General features: G+C 34.6%; 2 protein-coding genes across 4 annotated transcripts in view; one reads left to right on the forward strand and one right to left on the reverse strand.

Annotated features, from left to right (window-relative positions):
* LOC125029674 (kinesin-like protein KIF20B) overlaps nt 1-3,439 on the reverse strand; it is a 26,016-nt gene extending 22,577 nt beyond the window's left edge. For both annotated transcript variants that reach the window (XM_047619726.1, XM_047619725.1), the window contains exons 1-4: nt 3,293-3,439; nt 1,578-1,653; nt 906-1,056; nt 77-183 (exon numbers count right to left, since the gene is read on the reverse strand). In XM_047619726.1, the coding sequence (XP_047475682.1) occupies nt 77-183; nt 906-1,056; nt 1,578-1,627 (308 nt within the window). In that variant the 5' untranslated portion in view covers nt 1,628-1,653; nt 3,293-3,439. The remainder of the gene's footprint in view (nt 1-76; nt 184-905; nt 1,057-1,577; nt 1,654-3,292) is intronic.
* Nucleotides 3,440-3,598: 159 nt separating this feature from the next.
* On the forward strand, nt 3,599-13,724 carry LOC125029675 (inositol polyphosphate 1-phosphatase-like). Of its 2 annotated transcripts, none has more exons than XM_047619727.1 (8): nt 3,599-3,776; nt 9,364-9,570; nt 10,184-10,306; nt 10,590-10,731; nt 11,742-11,913; nt 12,242-12,476; nt 12,576-12,680; nt 12,850-13,724. In XM_047619727.1, exons 2-8 carry the CDS (start codon nt 9,370-9,372, stop codon nt 13,009-13,011), a joined length of 1,140 nt encoding a protein of 379 aa, XP_047475683.1. In that variant the 5' UTR covers nt 3,599-3,776; nt 9,364-9,369; the 3' UTR covers nt 13,012-13,724. The 2 variants fall into 2 exon arrangements, with proteins under 2 accessions (XP_047475683.1, XP_047475684.1); XM_047619728.1 differs by having other exon boundaries at nt 3,643-3,756.
* Nucleotides 13,725-15,000: the final 1,276 nt, after the last annotated feature.

The raw sequence follows: 15,000 nt of genomic DNA on the forward strand, positions 1-15,000 counted from the left end.
GGTGTATACATGTCATCCCTGGTGGCATTGGGTTAATGTTTCTAAATGTCTTTTTCTCTACTATAATCTTACTTACTTTTGACTGAGTTTTGTAATGCCATTTGTGCTATTCTTGAAAGTGTTTGAGGAAGCAGGAGCTGTAAGGATGATGCTGTGGTTATCCAAAATATCAACCTGTGTATCCTGAAAAAAGGGAAAAATTATACTCTAGATCAGCCTTGAGCAATACATGGCTCTGTAAACCTTTCAATCAAGCCCAATCCTAGTTGAATTCAAGAGAGATTGATATTCCAAAACTGATAACCCAGACTTTCTCCCTTCCCTGAGTAGCTGGAAATCCTAGTAAAATTTGGAGGGAGGGAGGGATGGGAGGGAAAGAGAGAGGGGGGGGGGGGGGGAGAGAGAGAGAGAGAGAGAGAGAGAGAGAGAGAGAGAGAGAGAGAGAGAGAGAGAGAGAGAGAGAGAGAGAGAGAGAGAGAGAGAGAGAGAGAGAGAGAGAGAGAGAGAGAGAGAGAGAGAGAGAGAGAGAGAGAGAGAGAGAGAGAGAGAGAGAGAGAGAGAGAGAGAGAGAGAGAGAGAGAGAGAGAGAGAGAGAGAGGGGAGAGAGAGAGAGAGAGAGAGAGAGGGGAGAGAGAGAGAGAGAGAGAGAGAGAGAGAGAGAGAGAGAGAGAGAGAGAGAGAGAGAGAGAGAGAGAGGGGAGAGAGAGAGAGGGGAGAGAGAGAGAGAGAGAGAGAGAGAGAGAGGGAGAGAGAGAGAGAGAGAGAGAGAGAGAGAGAGAGAGAGAGAGAGAGAGAGAGACAGAGAGAGAGAGAGAGAGAGAGAGAGAGAGAGAGAGAGAGAGAGAGAGAGAGGGGTGAGGGAGAGAGAGCAGAGGGCAGGGATAGACAAATAAAAGCTTTCATACCTCATTTACTTGTTGTTCATCAGGCAGACTTGGCCTTACTCTCAGGTAAACTTTGAGATTCTCCACATCAACCTCTTCAATGGGGATGGACTGGAAGACATCATTCAGATTCTTACATGGATCAAATGTACTTGCCAAGTCTGGTGCAAATCTGCAATTGAAACATGACCATGTAATGAAATAAGAAACTTGCCTCTTCAAATAAAACAAATATAAAAATATATATAGGAATTATTAATTGTGTTTTCTTATATAAATTGTAAGGGAAAGTGACCAAGTAGGGGTAGAAAACAGTTTAGGGAAAAACATACAACACAAGGGAAACACCACAAAGCTGAGAGATCATCAAATTCTATTCAAAATTTCTTCTGACATAGTTGTCACTAATTAATAAAATTACTGAAACCTATCGATAAATTTGTGGCCTATGGGATGTCCTTTATGCAAAAGAAGTGAAGATGTATATAATCATGAAAGCTAGCATAGGATTATCCAGCATCACAAATGAAATATGAAAACTGATCAGTAAGGAGTAACAAGGTCTACATAAATATCCTACAACATGAGGAAAGAAGACTCTGGAGAGTGTTTGAGATTCTAAAGAGTTATGAAAAAAAATTAAGAGAAAACTTAAAACAATATTCAAATAGAAAATAAGAAATATTAACTCACTCATAGTCACTGGCATGTAGATAGGACAATCGATCTATTGCCCGGCTCATGTCTACTACAAAAGTGTTTGCGTTCTCTGAAAAGAAAATGGTCTTAGAACAGTTTACAAGCTGAGAAATGTACAACTCATTGCCAGTACTTTTTTCTATAATAATTCAAAATATGTATCACCAATTAAACTAATGGAGGACTGCTGGGAAAGACAGAAACCTGAATATCATAAGGTAAGGGCTAGCTTTTCTTGCACCACAGCAAAATTGTATGGTGAACTATTAACTCCCTAACCAGAAGGCTTTGGTTCAGTAGCAGGTGAATACAGTTCTGCATAAGATCCAGGTGTCAACCCAGTGTCTGTCTTGTGGGGCAGTCTCTGGGAACCCTGCATGCAGACAAAGAACCCTGTAGCCTGCTGCCCAGCCTATTTGGGGCAATCCAGAGAAGGATGACAATAGTGGCCCTCACCCTGGAAGGACTGTCTGAGGATAAAGCTCAGATTGTCTCAGTGGGGGCAGGGTACACCCTTCTTTGCTACTAATATCAAGACAATTGAAATAGCTAAAGTTGAATGCAACTGCCCTCTCAGAGTTGAGAAGACCTGGCAGCAGTATAAGCACTAAAGTTGACTTCACCTATTTGTGGTCAGGCCATAGTAATAGTTACCATCTCCAGAGGGAAGCCCTAGCATATGTTTATATGTACTGTGTATATGTATGTATGTATGTATACACACACACACACACATATTCAAATAAATGCACATGTATGCATACAGACAGAGAGAGAGAGAGAGAGAGAGAGAGAGAGAAATGAATTATAAACAAACAAATAGAGAGTACTAATGTAAGTTTATGACATAAAGAGAGAAAAAGCTACTAAGTGATATATGGAATAACCTGGGTAGGCAAAGAATGATATCTAAACTAAAGAAAACAGTTCATGAATATACTGCCCACTACGACTGGGTGGGGGTTAAGGGGTAAAGCCTTCTGGTTAGTACATTTGTTGTAAATTCTCGTGTCCCCATGGCTGTTGGATAAAGTAATAGGGACAGTCTAAAAATAGTGTAGTCACTTTGTTAACAATTATCCATGGTTTACTTTTGGCTAAAAAGTATGGAGCAATGTATTTTTTTTTTATTACATTCTCTACTGCATCACATACCTTTATTCTCAATTTGTACACCTTTTGCCATAGATGAAAAATGTCCGTCTTTGTCAAGATAACAATTACATACCTTTTTTTTTTTTTTTTAATGAAATCCTAATGGTCATTTTCAATCTTCCAGCACACTTTTTTCATGTGAAGACCTATAAGCTGGGCTAACCGCTAAAATAATTGAAATAACTAAGAATTTCAACGAATGATTACTACACTGGCTGCTAAAGCAAATTAAATCTGTTCCTTCTCTTTATCTCATTAAACGTGGGAAAACCCTTTTCTTTGTCAATCGTCTTATTTTGTGAACAGATATTTGCAGGTGATGTGTATGTTCATGTGACAGTCATACTATTCACACTTCCATTAAATCATATGCAACATGATTAAGAGTACTTGTTTAACACAAAGACCACTTATAATTTTGTGATTTCGTATGACACAGCCACTGACTGACTGCCAGCGATATTTGTCTTATATGTTAGATCAAATATATCATTTTCAGTATAATATGACAGTATCTTTAACAACACCTCTACAAACAAACCTGGAATACTTACAGCATTGGCCGTAGCGTATATCAAGGCCTATAGCTTTTAAACCCAAGAGCGAAGCCGCAGCATTCAAACTTGCAACAAGAAGGCACACGTTAAACCCGCCAGCGACCTTTTTAAATGCCTCAAACGGACCAATCACACGGGCGGTAAGCTGCCGTCCGCCAACAGCTGTCGGTAAATACGTATGGATTTAAAATTCATCAAGATAATTCTTATTGTAATAAGTTAATGTAGTTTTTCTGTAATAAATAAATTTTAAATAGATATGAAGTGGAACTTAACTGTCGCGATTTTAGTATTTTATTTTGGTTGCACTCAGCTGATCGTCTGCGGCGGAGGAAGAACAACAAACAAATCGCCCTTCGTCAGCGCCAAAGTCTCGCTCCCGGATTCGCGGAAGGCTGGAGGAAAATTTTATTTTACGGCTTAGTTAGCTTCCGACAGGCGCTGAGGATATCTGCAAAAGTGTATGTAGCAGTGGTTAGAGGTAAATATGAATTGCATTGTCAGTGAAAGAGTTAAAAACATGCATTGCATTGTTAAATATGATGCTGTAGTCCGTGCATGTATAAATAATTCATTTCAAGTGGAAGGCAAGATCCTGTTTAGCAGAATTGAAGGGGATGGATACAGTGGTAAGCGAATATTGATTGCAAGGTTAGTGGTATCACATAGGTACTTAACACTACTTTATGGCTGTGTGCGTTGTTATTCACAGTATTGCAGAGTCTGTGTCACTTGATGATCGTATAACCTAACTAAGATGAAGAAAATGATATTGGTTCTGCAAGCACAGAAGTTCCATACAATTTTGCATGTATTGCTCTCAGATACCCTTATGTAAACTAAAGGGGCAGTTCAGCTGGCCTTGTGTACACTCATTTCTAGCTGTATGCCTGGTTATCTGGGCCAAATTGTAGCACTTTGGTGCAAAATCTGGGGGCTGAGGGGAGCCCGCGATAACCAGACCTAAAGTGTTCTTTCCTAGAAAAATTCATGGGCTTTTCTAGGATGCAAATAAAAATTATTGTCTGTAATCTCTTTATAATAATTATGAATATCTTTATGATTTTGCTGGTGTCTTTTTGTTGATGTGATGTCTAATTATTTGTAAATAAAATCAGATTAAGATTTAGTTATTGGCATGTCTCAAAAATATTGATATTTCTATAAGCTCATGGAAGATTTGTAGTATTATCTGTATTACTTGTATCAGTTATTAGAAAATGATTTATTGTACAAAACAAAGCAAACAGAAGAAGACACTCTTTTGTTTTTTAGGATAATCATCTTGCGTCGAGGCTCGTCGGTGTGAGCGAATATGTATATATAAATATGTATGTGTTTATAGATACATATGCACATATATATTTCATCTACATATATTTATATCTACACATATGTGTTTATGTACATGTATACATGTATATGTACAAACCCACATATGTATATATATATATATATATGTGTGTGCGTGTGCGTGTGCGTGTGCGTGTGCGTGTGCGTGTGCGTGTGCGTGTGCGTGTGTGTATTAATAGTTTCAGTGCCATATGGTGCATTTATGGTGGTCATTTTTTACATAAAAATATGAGTATTTACTTGGGTAACAAACATTTGCACTTATTTTTTATTCAAGTTAATCTATGTTAAAGGAGTATGTAGTTCAAGAAAGACATTTTCCTCTTGTTTTATTTAATGATGATCAAATTTACAAATGTAACAAAAATATGTGAATTTAAGAGGAAAAAATCAATTACTACCAATAACTAAAAAATGCAAACTACAATATTTAAAAAATTATGAAATTAGCAACAACCTTATAACTATAATAAGATAATATTAGAAATAATATTAGAAACTTGAAAATAAACAATACATTACAAAATATTAAATTATAAATACAACCATAACTTTATAATAACAATGAGCAAAACTCTAAAAATGTCAATGATATAGCTACAACAAATAAAAATAAAGTCAATATAGCTTTCTGCTACAATTTTTTCTAATGATCCAGAGCCATTCTCCTGCCGCAGTATCTGGAACAAAAAGAACTTTTACACACAGGAAAATAATCAATTGAAAAATTTTACTGTAAAGAGGGGACTTATTTTAATCACAAGAACAAGCAAATTTAGCATTCCTGAAACTTGTTTCACTGCACATTGTGCTAATTGCTGTTGATTGTACCTACCAGTATTATTATTATCTCTTATAGAAATATCAATATTCTTGAGATATGCAAATAACTAAATCTTAATCTGATTTTCTTTACAAATAATTAGACATCACATAAACAACAAAAGGACACCAGCAAAATCATGCATGAAAGATGAGAACTAATATGTTATTTAACCCAATGCCGATGGGTATCCCATGTACGCACGTGGAATGCCCACTGTGAGTACTTGTTTGATTGTTTTTACACATAGATGGCTACACTTGTACTAAGTCACCAATGAGCCAGTTATGAGTACTGCCTGTCTCGACCGTTTACCCTTTTCTTTGATTTACGAAATATTTTACGTTATCTTATTTTGCTGTTGCTAATGTTAAAAAACATTATAATAATTATAATGTTTATAATAAGACTAACACCATCAGTATTCATAGCACTAGTAAAAAACACGTTTTTCCCGCCATTTCAAATCAGGTACGATCACAAGGTCTACTAATTGACTCCTTTATGGCTAAGCACTAGCAGAACCATCTATGGGCAGACATTTCACAAAAAATATAGAAAATAGGTACAGCATTTTCCCCATTTTCTGTTCATTTCCCTGGCAGCATTGGGTTAACACTAACCTCTTGTAAGATACCAAAGTATTAATGCCAAGTGATGGTCTACAGGAATAACCCTTCACAGCCGAGTATCCTTCTTCTCAATTTGAGGTTTCATAAGATGCAACAAGCATAATAAAGACACCTTCATGTTCGAAATTTGTATAACCTGTGACCGTCCTCCATTGCCTGTTCCTTCACTAGCATAATTATAGGTCTTTTCTTTTTTTCCATACCTTAACCCATGATCACTTTGGTATTCTTTCCTCATTCTTCACAAAGTGGGAAACTGTGTTTGTGCTCCGTGCTACCGTGTAGTCAATCTTTAGGTATGTCTGGGCTGGCATGGAGGCTATTTCCGCAATTGAAACACTACGTCTTGCAGGGCAGCTGGAGATGGGTTGGGGCCCACCCATAAAGAAAGCCAGTTGAACTGCACCTTAAAGAAGAACAATAGAAGTTTCTTTAATATTCATAATTTATTTAAGGATGATAAGAGGGAGAGTATCTCCTGAGATCAGTTATGCCCCTGCACACCTCAGTGGTTCTCAGACTGAGCCATCTCATCTTTTTATGTGATACCATGTTTTATCTTTGCATTTCGATGTTTGCCAATGTTCATAACATCTGTTAGTAATCCCCTTCCCCTCCTGGTATACATCAAATGGAATTGTGGGGATGATGTGGCCATCATCTATGAAATATCACAAGATGTGATACTGGCTAATAGTTTGATAGCCCAGTAACTGTGGGTAAAGTTTTTGATAAAGGCAAACAAGGCCAGGTATACATTAGTATGCACTACTTTATGCCTGGGTGATCATCTGACTTTAGTAAGTGTGTGTGACCTGATTTTATCAGTCAAGACATTAACTCATGACATGATGATTCATCTCTAGGCTTCTGTTATTACTGTGATTACTTGTCATGAGGTGACAGCAAATCACCCATCAAAGTTGCTAAATGCAATATCACCAAATGCAAACATGTCAAATGCAAAGCTATACTGTATAACAAGCATAAAGAATGCATATGATAATGCTGTTAGGTATGAAAAATTATCTGCACGATTGATGTTAATCTTCAATTTCTTATCAGTCCATGGATTTATGCATTACACAATGCTGTGCTCTCTGTGCTTTCCATACTGACAATAGTCAATAAACATCTACCATTTATATTTTAGCAAGATAGAGTTTTGTAACCGTTCCTATATATTCTTATATAGATCTTAATTTCTTAATTAATTTGGAGCAGTTACTTTTTCATGTAATAGTACTTTGATCATGTCAGTCAAGTGATACTCTCTTACTTGTTTATTCTTTATACTTAGTTCTCATTCAGGAATGTATCAAATGCACCTGGAATAAATACATTTTGGTGGATCGGATAATGAAACACTTATATTCGACCACTTTGAAAAATATGAATATGCTATAGTCCACTATTTACAGTGACAGAGATCTGTGAGGCTATTACTGAGTGAGGGAGAATGAGCAAATTTTCTCTTGCTCTTATATACGAGTTTTATGCTGAATAGGGTTGTTTTACTAGCCTCTCACAGCATTTTAAATTTAATGCTTGTTTATGCCCTGTTATAAAGATCATTTATATCTATACATCTTAATTACAATATACATGAGTAACAGTAATAACAAAATATATAACCATGGTATGATTAAGAAAATTATAAGAAATATATACTCCAATACTATAAAAGGATTAACATAATTTCTTACTACCATGCCCATGATGTGGAAGGTTTACCATGACTGTGTATTTGTTTGTTTTGTGGGACTATGGAATATTTGTTTTTGAGTCCCTGTGACAGTTTATAGACCTTGCTGACAGTTCATCTTCAGATAAGGTACCAGACAAAATCTGTCTTGCTAGAATATATAGACTATGGTAAAGGTTTGTTGGCCTTTACCTCAAAACAACCTGTAGAGAACAAGGCACCACTTACTGCCTGTTCTAGATCAGTGGACCATTTAAGAATCTGATGAAAGCTATGTATCCCCTTCTCCAGAAATATTCACTTAAACTCAAGTTTGCATGTAATGTGCATAATGTACTTTATTTACTGAGATTTGATTTCTCATACATATATGGGACACAAAATGCTAATTTTGATCTGGTCATCAGGACCCCTGAAACCCATCTCTGGACTCACAAGGGGTCCATGGACCCCAGCATAAGAAGCTCTCTTCTAAATATATACCTCATTTGATTACTGAAAACCTTTGTTAGTTATAAGTGGTTTACTTTGTTGTACTTATTGTGTTTAGGGGAAAGTTGGCTCAGAGTTGATTTGTTTCAACATAATTGCTTGTCACATCTGGAAACTTTCATGCAGTGTCTTTCACACAAATGTGTAGCTGGCAGATGTTTGTGTTTGGAAAGCTAGTGAGAAAGTGATTGACTATGGGAGTAAGTTCCCATTATCTTCAGTTATTGTATCAGCATTGACAGCTTGAGCAATTTAGAAAATGTTAATTGACAGTTAACTAAATAAAATAGTTCCATAGACCAGACTCATAAGTCATTTATTATCATTTATTTAATTCCAGAGACCAGAGTAATAAGTCATATATTATAATTTATTGTTTCAGAGACTAGAATCATAAGTAATTTATTATCATTATTTTTTTAGAATTCAGTTTTAAAGGTTAGTGAGTACCATAAGAATTTTCCAGATATATATCTTTATGGAGTAGATATGTTCAGTGTAATCTTTTGATATAAAAAGTCCATACTGATAAAAATAAAAAAATGTATAGGACCAAGAGTGGAGTCTGTGCATTAGCATATCTGAATTGTAAAAGAAAACTGCAGTATTGCCATTAAGACTTTCTTAGTTATGAAGTATAAATTGTAGGCTACAAGGAACAGAAATTATGGGATATAAGACAAAACATTTGACAGACATAATTTGAAATATTGATTATTATGTGATTTACATAAGCATAATACCACATCAAATACTAGCTGGCAGTCTGTCAGAAAAGTCAACTTAGAAGGCTTCTTTGTGATCACACTCCAGCAAAGGGCTTTAATGGTGACAAACTGAACCTACAGCATTTGTTATTTATCAGGTTTGTGGTGATAAGATATGAGTATCTTTTTATTCCCTTTTTTTTCAGCCTTTCATATATAATTCATGTTGAATGATACTGTATTCGTAATACACTTCATGAGTGGAATGGTTTTTGGGAGTGACAATTTGGTTTAGTGTGATCAGTACAATATGTCATTATTTGCTCATTATACATAATTTTTCTTTTTACTTATAGGGCAAGATGGAGCTCATTGAAACCCTTTTTAGCTTCTCTGAGAAAGCTGGTGAAATTGCACGGACAATACGGAGAGAGCCAAAGCTTTTTTCTCTGTTAGTAGAGGAAAAAGGAGAAAACGAGAAAAATCAAAGGTTTGCTCAAGACTTTAAGACCCTGGCCGATGTGCTTATCCAAGAAGCTCTCAGGCATCATGTTACACAAATGGTTGGTTAATATAGAGTACTTCAAAGTGAAAATGGTATTTTGCAAAATAGTGGGAGGCTGGTTGTTTGAAAATACTTTAAAAATTTTAGATTTATGTTTTAATTTCATATTTTTGTGAAAGGAAGTACAAAAAACACTCAGTTCTATATAAAGAAAAATAGTAAGAAAAATGAAAAAAAATCAAATTCCTTATATATATATTACATCCCAATTTCCTACTTTTGGATTAGACACAAAGGTCTCAGTTTCCTTTGCTTTTGCTTAAATTGACTTTTAGTTATTTTGAGTACAAGGTGTGTTATCTACTCTTCATACCACTTAGCAAAGGAATCCACAGAATGTGTTTGTTGTGTCTGGCTTTCTTGGGTTTATTTAGGCAAACTAAATATGAGTCTACAACAATATCTACTTTAAAATTCACATTTAAACTGGGATAGAGTGTAAATTTGAATTGTTGGAATATTCAAGCAAGAAGAAATTATTAGTTGATTTTTAGATTATTATTTGCTCAAAGGTTTTTTCTCTACAAAATTTTTCATATCATTGTTATAGTGTAATTTTCAAATAAATGTGTTTTTTTAAAAACAGATTGTAATTTTGCTTTATAATACAGATTCCATCACTTGGAGAACATGTACAAGGGGAAGAGAGTGCTGAATTTACAAATACTCTTGGGGAACGGGTTATTGTCCAGATTTGTGCAACAAAAGAAGAAACAGCTACACTTCTTGAGAAGGTGAGAATATGAATATGATCATGTAGTTATATAAGGATATTCTTTTCCTTAGCTTAAAAGAATAGCGTAAAAATCCTTAAATTCTTATAAGTGAATCAGAGAACTTGGCATACCTATATTACATTTTTTGCTTGTAAGTATGCCTATTACAGCATGTAGAATGTTAGGCCAATGTGACAGGATTGGCAAGAGTAAAAGCTCTAGAGAAAGTGTTTGTAAACCTTTCATTACTTTATTTTTATTATTAATTGATAAAGATTTTTGTAGTTTTAATTAATTGCAGGTTTTAGATGGCAACAAAGAAGCAGCAGAGCTATTGGCAGCTGTTGTTCATACATCTATTATTGTAAAACCTGACTCAACATTAGCTGCCAAGATACCGAAAATACCTCTGGATAACTTGGGTATATGGATTGATCCTATTGGTAAGTTGATAGTCATATTACTAACAGTTATGTAGATATGAAAATATTCCGGTTTAATACAGTGTGGGATACTTTCAATGAATAGAAATATAAAACAGAAAAGTTTATATGAATATTACCAGACTTTAAGAACATTCATCTTACTACAAAAAGATACAGAGTTGTGAATTTATTACATACAAAATGTGTGGCATGTATGATAGATAGGTACTATAATGTTTCATCTATGCATTAGGACCATTGAACATAGAGTACTTTCTAGAAGCAGGGGCAAATACAGTCTTTGTTCTATATTATTAAACTTTTGATTGTGGTGACCTGGTCAATCCCTTTGTTGGATTTTGTTAATCCATTAGATGCAGGATTAGTCCTGCATCTACCAATACTTCCTCCATAAGACTGGTTTAGAGGAACTTTTGGTCTATGGAGACTTCTATTGAACTTGAAGAATTGTCTCCTCTCTCGTTTAGAATATTGGGCCAGTGACAGCCTCATGATTCATTATAAACCTTGATAACCTTTTTCAGGGTATTTCATAGTCATAGGGCTAAAATAACCCATGTCTTACTTTTTGAATTGCTAGTTGCTCAGAGGTAAGTAAGCAGAGGCAAGCAGTTTTCTTTGCATATTTTTGATAGTCTGTAAAGGGCATGGTGTTGCTTTTTCCATCCATCAAAAGTCAGTCTGTTTGAAAAAGAGAAAGACAGTGTATATCTCTTTTTGGGGAGGGGTATTTTGCTGACATATGAGTCTATTTTGATGCTGACATCTTAAAGTAATTGGATTTTCTTATCAAGATATTTTTATTGTGAGATATCTACAACTATGTGTGTATGAACCAGTTATTGAATATTTGAAATTATAATCAAGTATACTGCATTACCTAACACTATTTAAATAATTAATTTCAAAACAGCATGAGTTATTAAACTGATTTAAGGATCATCAAGGGGATAAAAAGTAAAGGTGGTGAAATATTAAGCTGATATATGAAACCAGTTTTATTTCAGATTCCACTGGCGAATATGTTAGAGGAGAAATTGGAAAGCTGAATGGAAGCATATACAGCAGTGGACTTCCAAGTGTGACTATCCTCATTGGTTTTTATGACCGCTTTACTGGTGAAATAATAGGAGGGGTTGTTAATCATCCCTTTGCTGTGTATGATGAAGAAAACCAAAGGTATGTATCCTTCTTTTTTAAGAAAATAATACATCCTTTCAAAATTAAATGTTGTGGTCTGAGCATAACTAGTTGTTTAAATTTGCTACAGTTTTCTACACTTTATATTCCTTAACAAATATTTACTCTTGATTGATATGATTAATGATTTTATTTTCATGACTACTTATACTTCATGTGCTCCATGTGTTGTAGTATTATGATATTTTTTTTCTTGAAAGTCATGATATTGTATATTAATTAAGATAGCCTAATATGTATAGAGTGATATGAGGGTATTTAATATTTTGACCTTCAAATGCTGAAATCTTGTTTTGCTGCTTTTCAGTTGGCGTGGACAAATCTACTGGAGTGTCAGTTATAATGATGTCAAAGTCCATAATATGCAAATCCATAAACTTGCCTCTGATGCTCCTCGTCCAATAATAGTGATGTCATCAAGTGAAGATGTAAAAGTGCAGGAAATGCTTGGAAAGAAGTTTGACATTGTTTATGCTTCTGGCGCTGGATACAAGCTTCTTGTTGTTGCACTTGGTCAAGTGGTGGCATATGTTTGCTCCAAAGTAAGTTTTATGCTTTGGGATTTTCTTTGGTAAACTGCTTCATATATGAAATTTTAGTGAACACACATCTGATACAAAATATCTTTGCTTCTCTTTTAGGGTTCAACTTTCCGGTGGGACACAGCAGCACCTCATGGTCTGCTGCAAGCCTTAGGAGGTGGTGTAGTTGTCTACAGACAGTTATTAACCTCTGCTGAAGATAATGTATGTAATAGATATTAGAATTTTTCTAAATATACCAAAACAGAAATTACTTTTTTGTTGACTTTAAGCATGCCAATTGGACAAATTTGATGTTCATAAGCAATCAGTATTGATAATGATTTACCCTCACTGATCAATGCATTAATGGTATTTCTTTTCTGCATTTCAGCATATCTCAGAAGATGTGTTGAAAAGTATTCAGATAAAATACCACAAGCCAAATGTTGATTCACCAAAAGCCAGCTTACAGTGGAGCAATGCAGGAGGAGTTGTGGCTTATAGGGAGACTGAAGTATTACCAACCATTTTAGAATGTTTGAGAAACTCATAGATAAAAGGTTTTTTTTCTTTCTTTCTTTTAAGAGTAAACAATAAATTGGCCACATATAACACATAACTTTTTTGGTGTTCTGTCTTTAGATATTGATGAACTTTGTGATATCTAGATTTGGTACAAGGGTGCAAAATCTAGTACACTTTTGAATAGTATTTCTTTATTTTTATCTTCTGAAATTATACTTATTATTTTACCTGAGATTGTAAGATAGGATGCCCACAATATTCATAGGAAATATATTAATTCAGCAAGATTCTCAGTTATAAATTAGACATATTTCACTACTTTCATTTATGTAAGATCTTTTTGATCTTTTTATATCAGAGAAGACAGACTTCTCTATTTTACCTAGATAAAATTTTTGGCTACCATTTTTGACATTCATCCCAGATTATGTATTTAAGAGAAGAATATGACTTTGTATAAATATGATAATATTTTTTTTATTATAAAGATAACCTGGCATGTTAATATATTGTGCATGTTGATATAAAATTTTACAATATGTGTGCATGTATGTGTGAGTGTGTTCATGTGTTTGTGCCTTTATAAAGATGTTACTTTCCTTATTTTTAAATCCAATGTCTGTAGGTTTATGTACTGTCCTCTTTAGATCTTTGTGAGTTTTATTACATACAGATGGCTCCATGTGTGCTCAGCCACCAAGGAGTCTATCAGTTGGCCCTAGTGACCATGCCTGATTTCCCCATTCCTTGAATATTCAGAAAAATGTGTTTTTCTTTCTATTACTATTAATATTGACATTGTTACCATTCTTCTTGGTATTATAATTATTAAATTGTTATTGAAATATTAATAACATCAAAGATAATAAAATAATAGAAATGAAGCTTTGAAAAAATCAAGGAATAGGGTAAACTGTTGAGATAGGTAAGACTAATAGCTGACTCCTTGTAGAGCCATCTATGACAATAGATGAACTTTATTACAGTGGGCATGGCATTGTAGTCTTGCCACCCATGCTAATTGGGTTAACTGAATTAAAGTATTTCATGATAGTTCTATTTAAAATTCTAATTGTGGAGCAGCATATTTCCATCATTTTAATGCAGTTAGGTGTGTTTTTTTGGAAAAGAATAGCTCACATGCAGTATCCATCTAGATAACTGATATGATCAAATGTGTTTGTTTAAGTGCAGTCAGTCCTCACCTTTACTTATTCATTCTGGATTTCATCCATTCTTGTCATGAAGCACTGAATACCTTTCTCCTGGGTGGCAGTTATCCATGCCAAGAACAGTTGAGCTTGTTCTGTATTTTGTAATAAACAATCATTCCCATGTTTGGCTGTCTATACTAATTGAAGAGGTACAGTTTCCAAAGTAGGCTCTTTTTAGTGTTCTTTAAAAATGTTTAGTTTTTATTTAAAAAGTCATATATGCTGCAGCCAGAATTGTAGACTTTGAGGAGAACACGTTTCCTGTGATTTTAATTTATCACAAGTGTGACTGACTGTGCCTGGCTTGTGGCTCAATTTGGTGTGGGTTAATATTTGGTGGTGGTCTCATATTATGTACTGTAAGATTGTTGGTATTTTTCTGTTTTAATATTTGGGGGTGGACTTACTGAGGGCAAGTCTTAGCCATAGTGTCTATTTCACTTTATATTTTGAAAAATATCTGGTTTGTATTCTGTATTTGTTATATTTGGTAACTATTGTTGATCTCCAATAAAAAAAGGCACTGCATATGATTAATATAGAGATAAAAGACAATTTTGACTGAGTGTTCATTAAGATTATATAGCTTCTGTACCTGGAGTGGACATACATAAATATCTTGACTTGCTCCCTGCACCTGTGTAGAAGTGCAGGAGATAAATTATGATTGCCCAGTATCAGGAATGATAGTGATCTGAGGATAGGTCGTTCATGTATGTTGAAGTAATGAAAAAAAGATCATGCTTTCCACTTTGTTTAGCTTATTTTCTTGGTGTTTATTGAGATACTTCTAGAAGTTGTAT

This window comes from Penaeus chinensis, chromosome 10 (genome assembly GCF_019202785.1).
Source record: "Penaeus chinensis breed Huanghai No. 1 chromosome 10, ASM1920278v2, whole genome shotgun sequence".
Taxonomy (NCBI): Eukaryota; Metazoa; Arthropoda; class Malacostraca; order Decapoda; family Penaeidae; genus Penaeus; species Penaeus chinensis.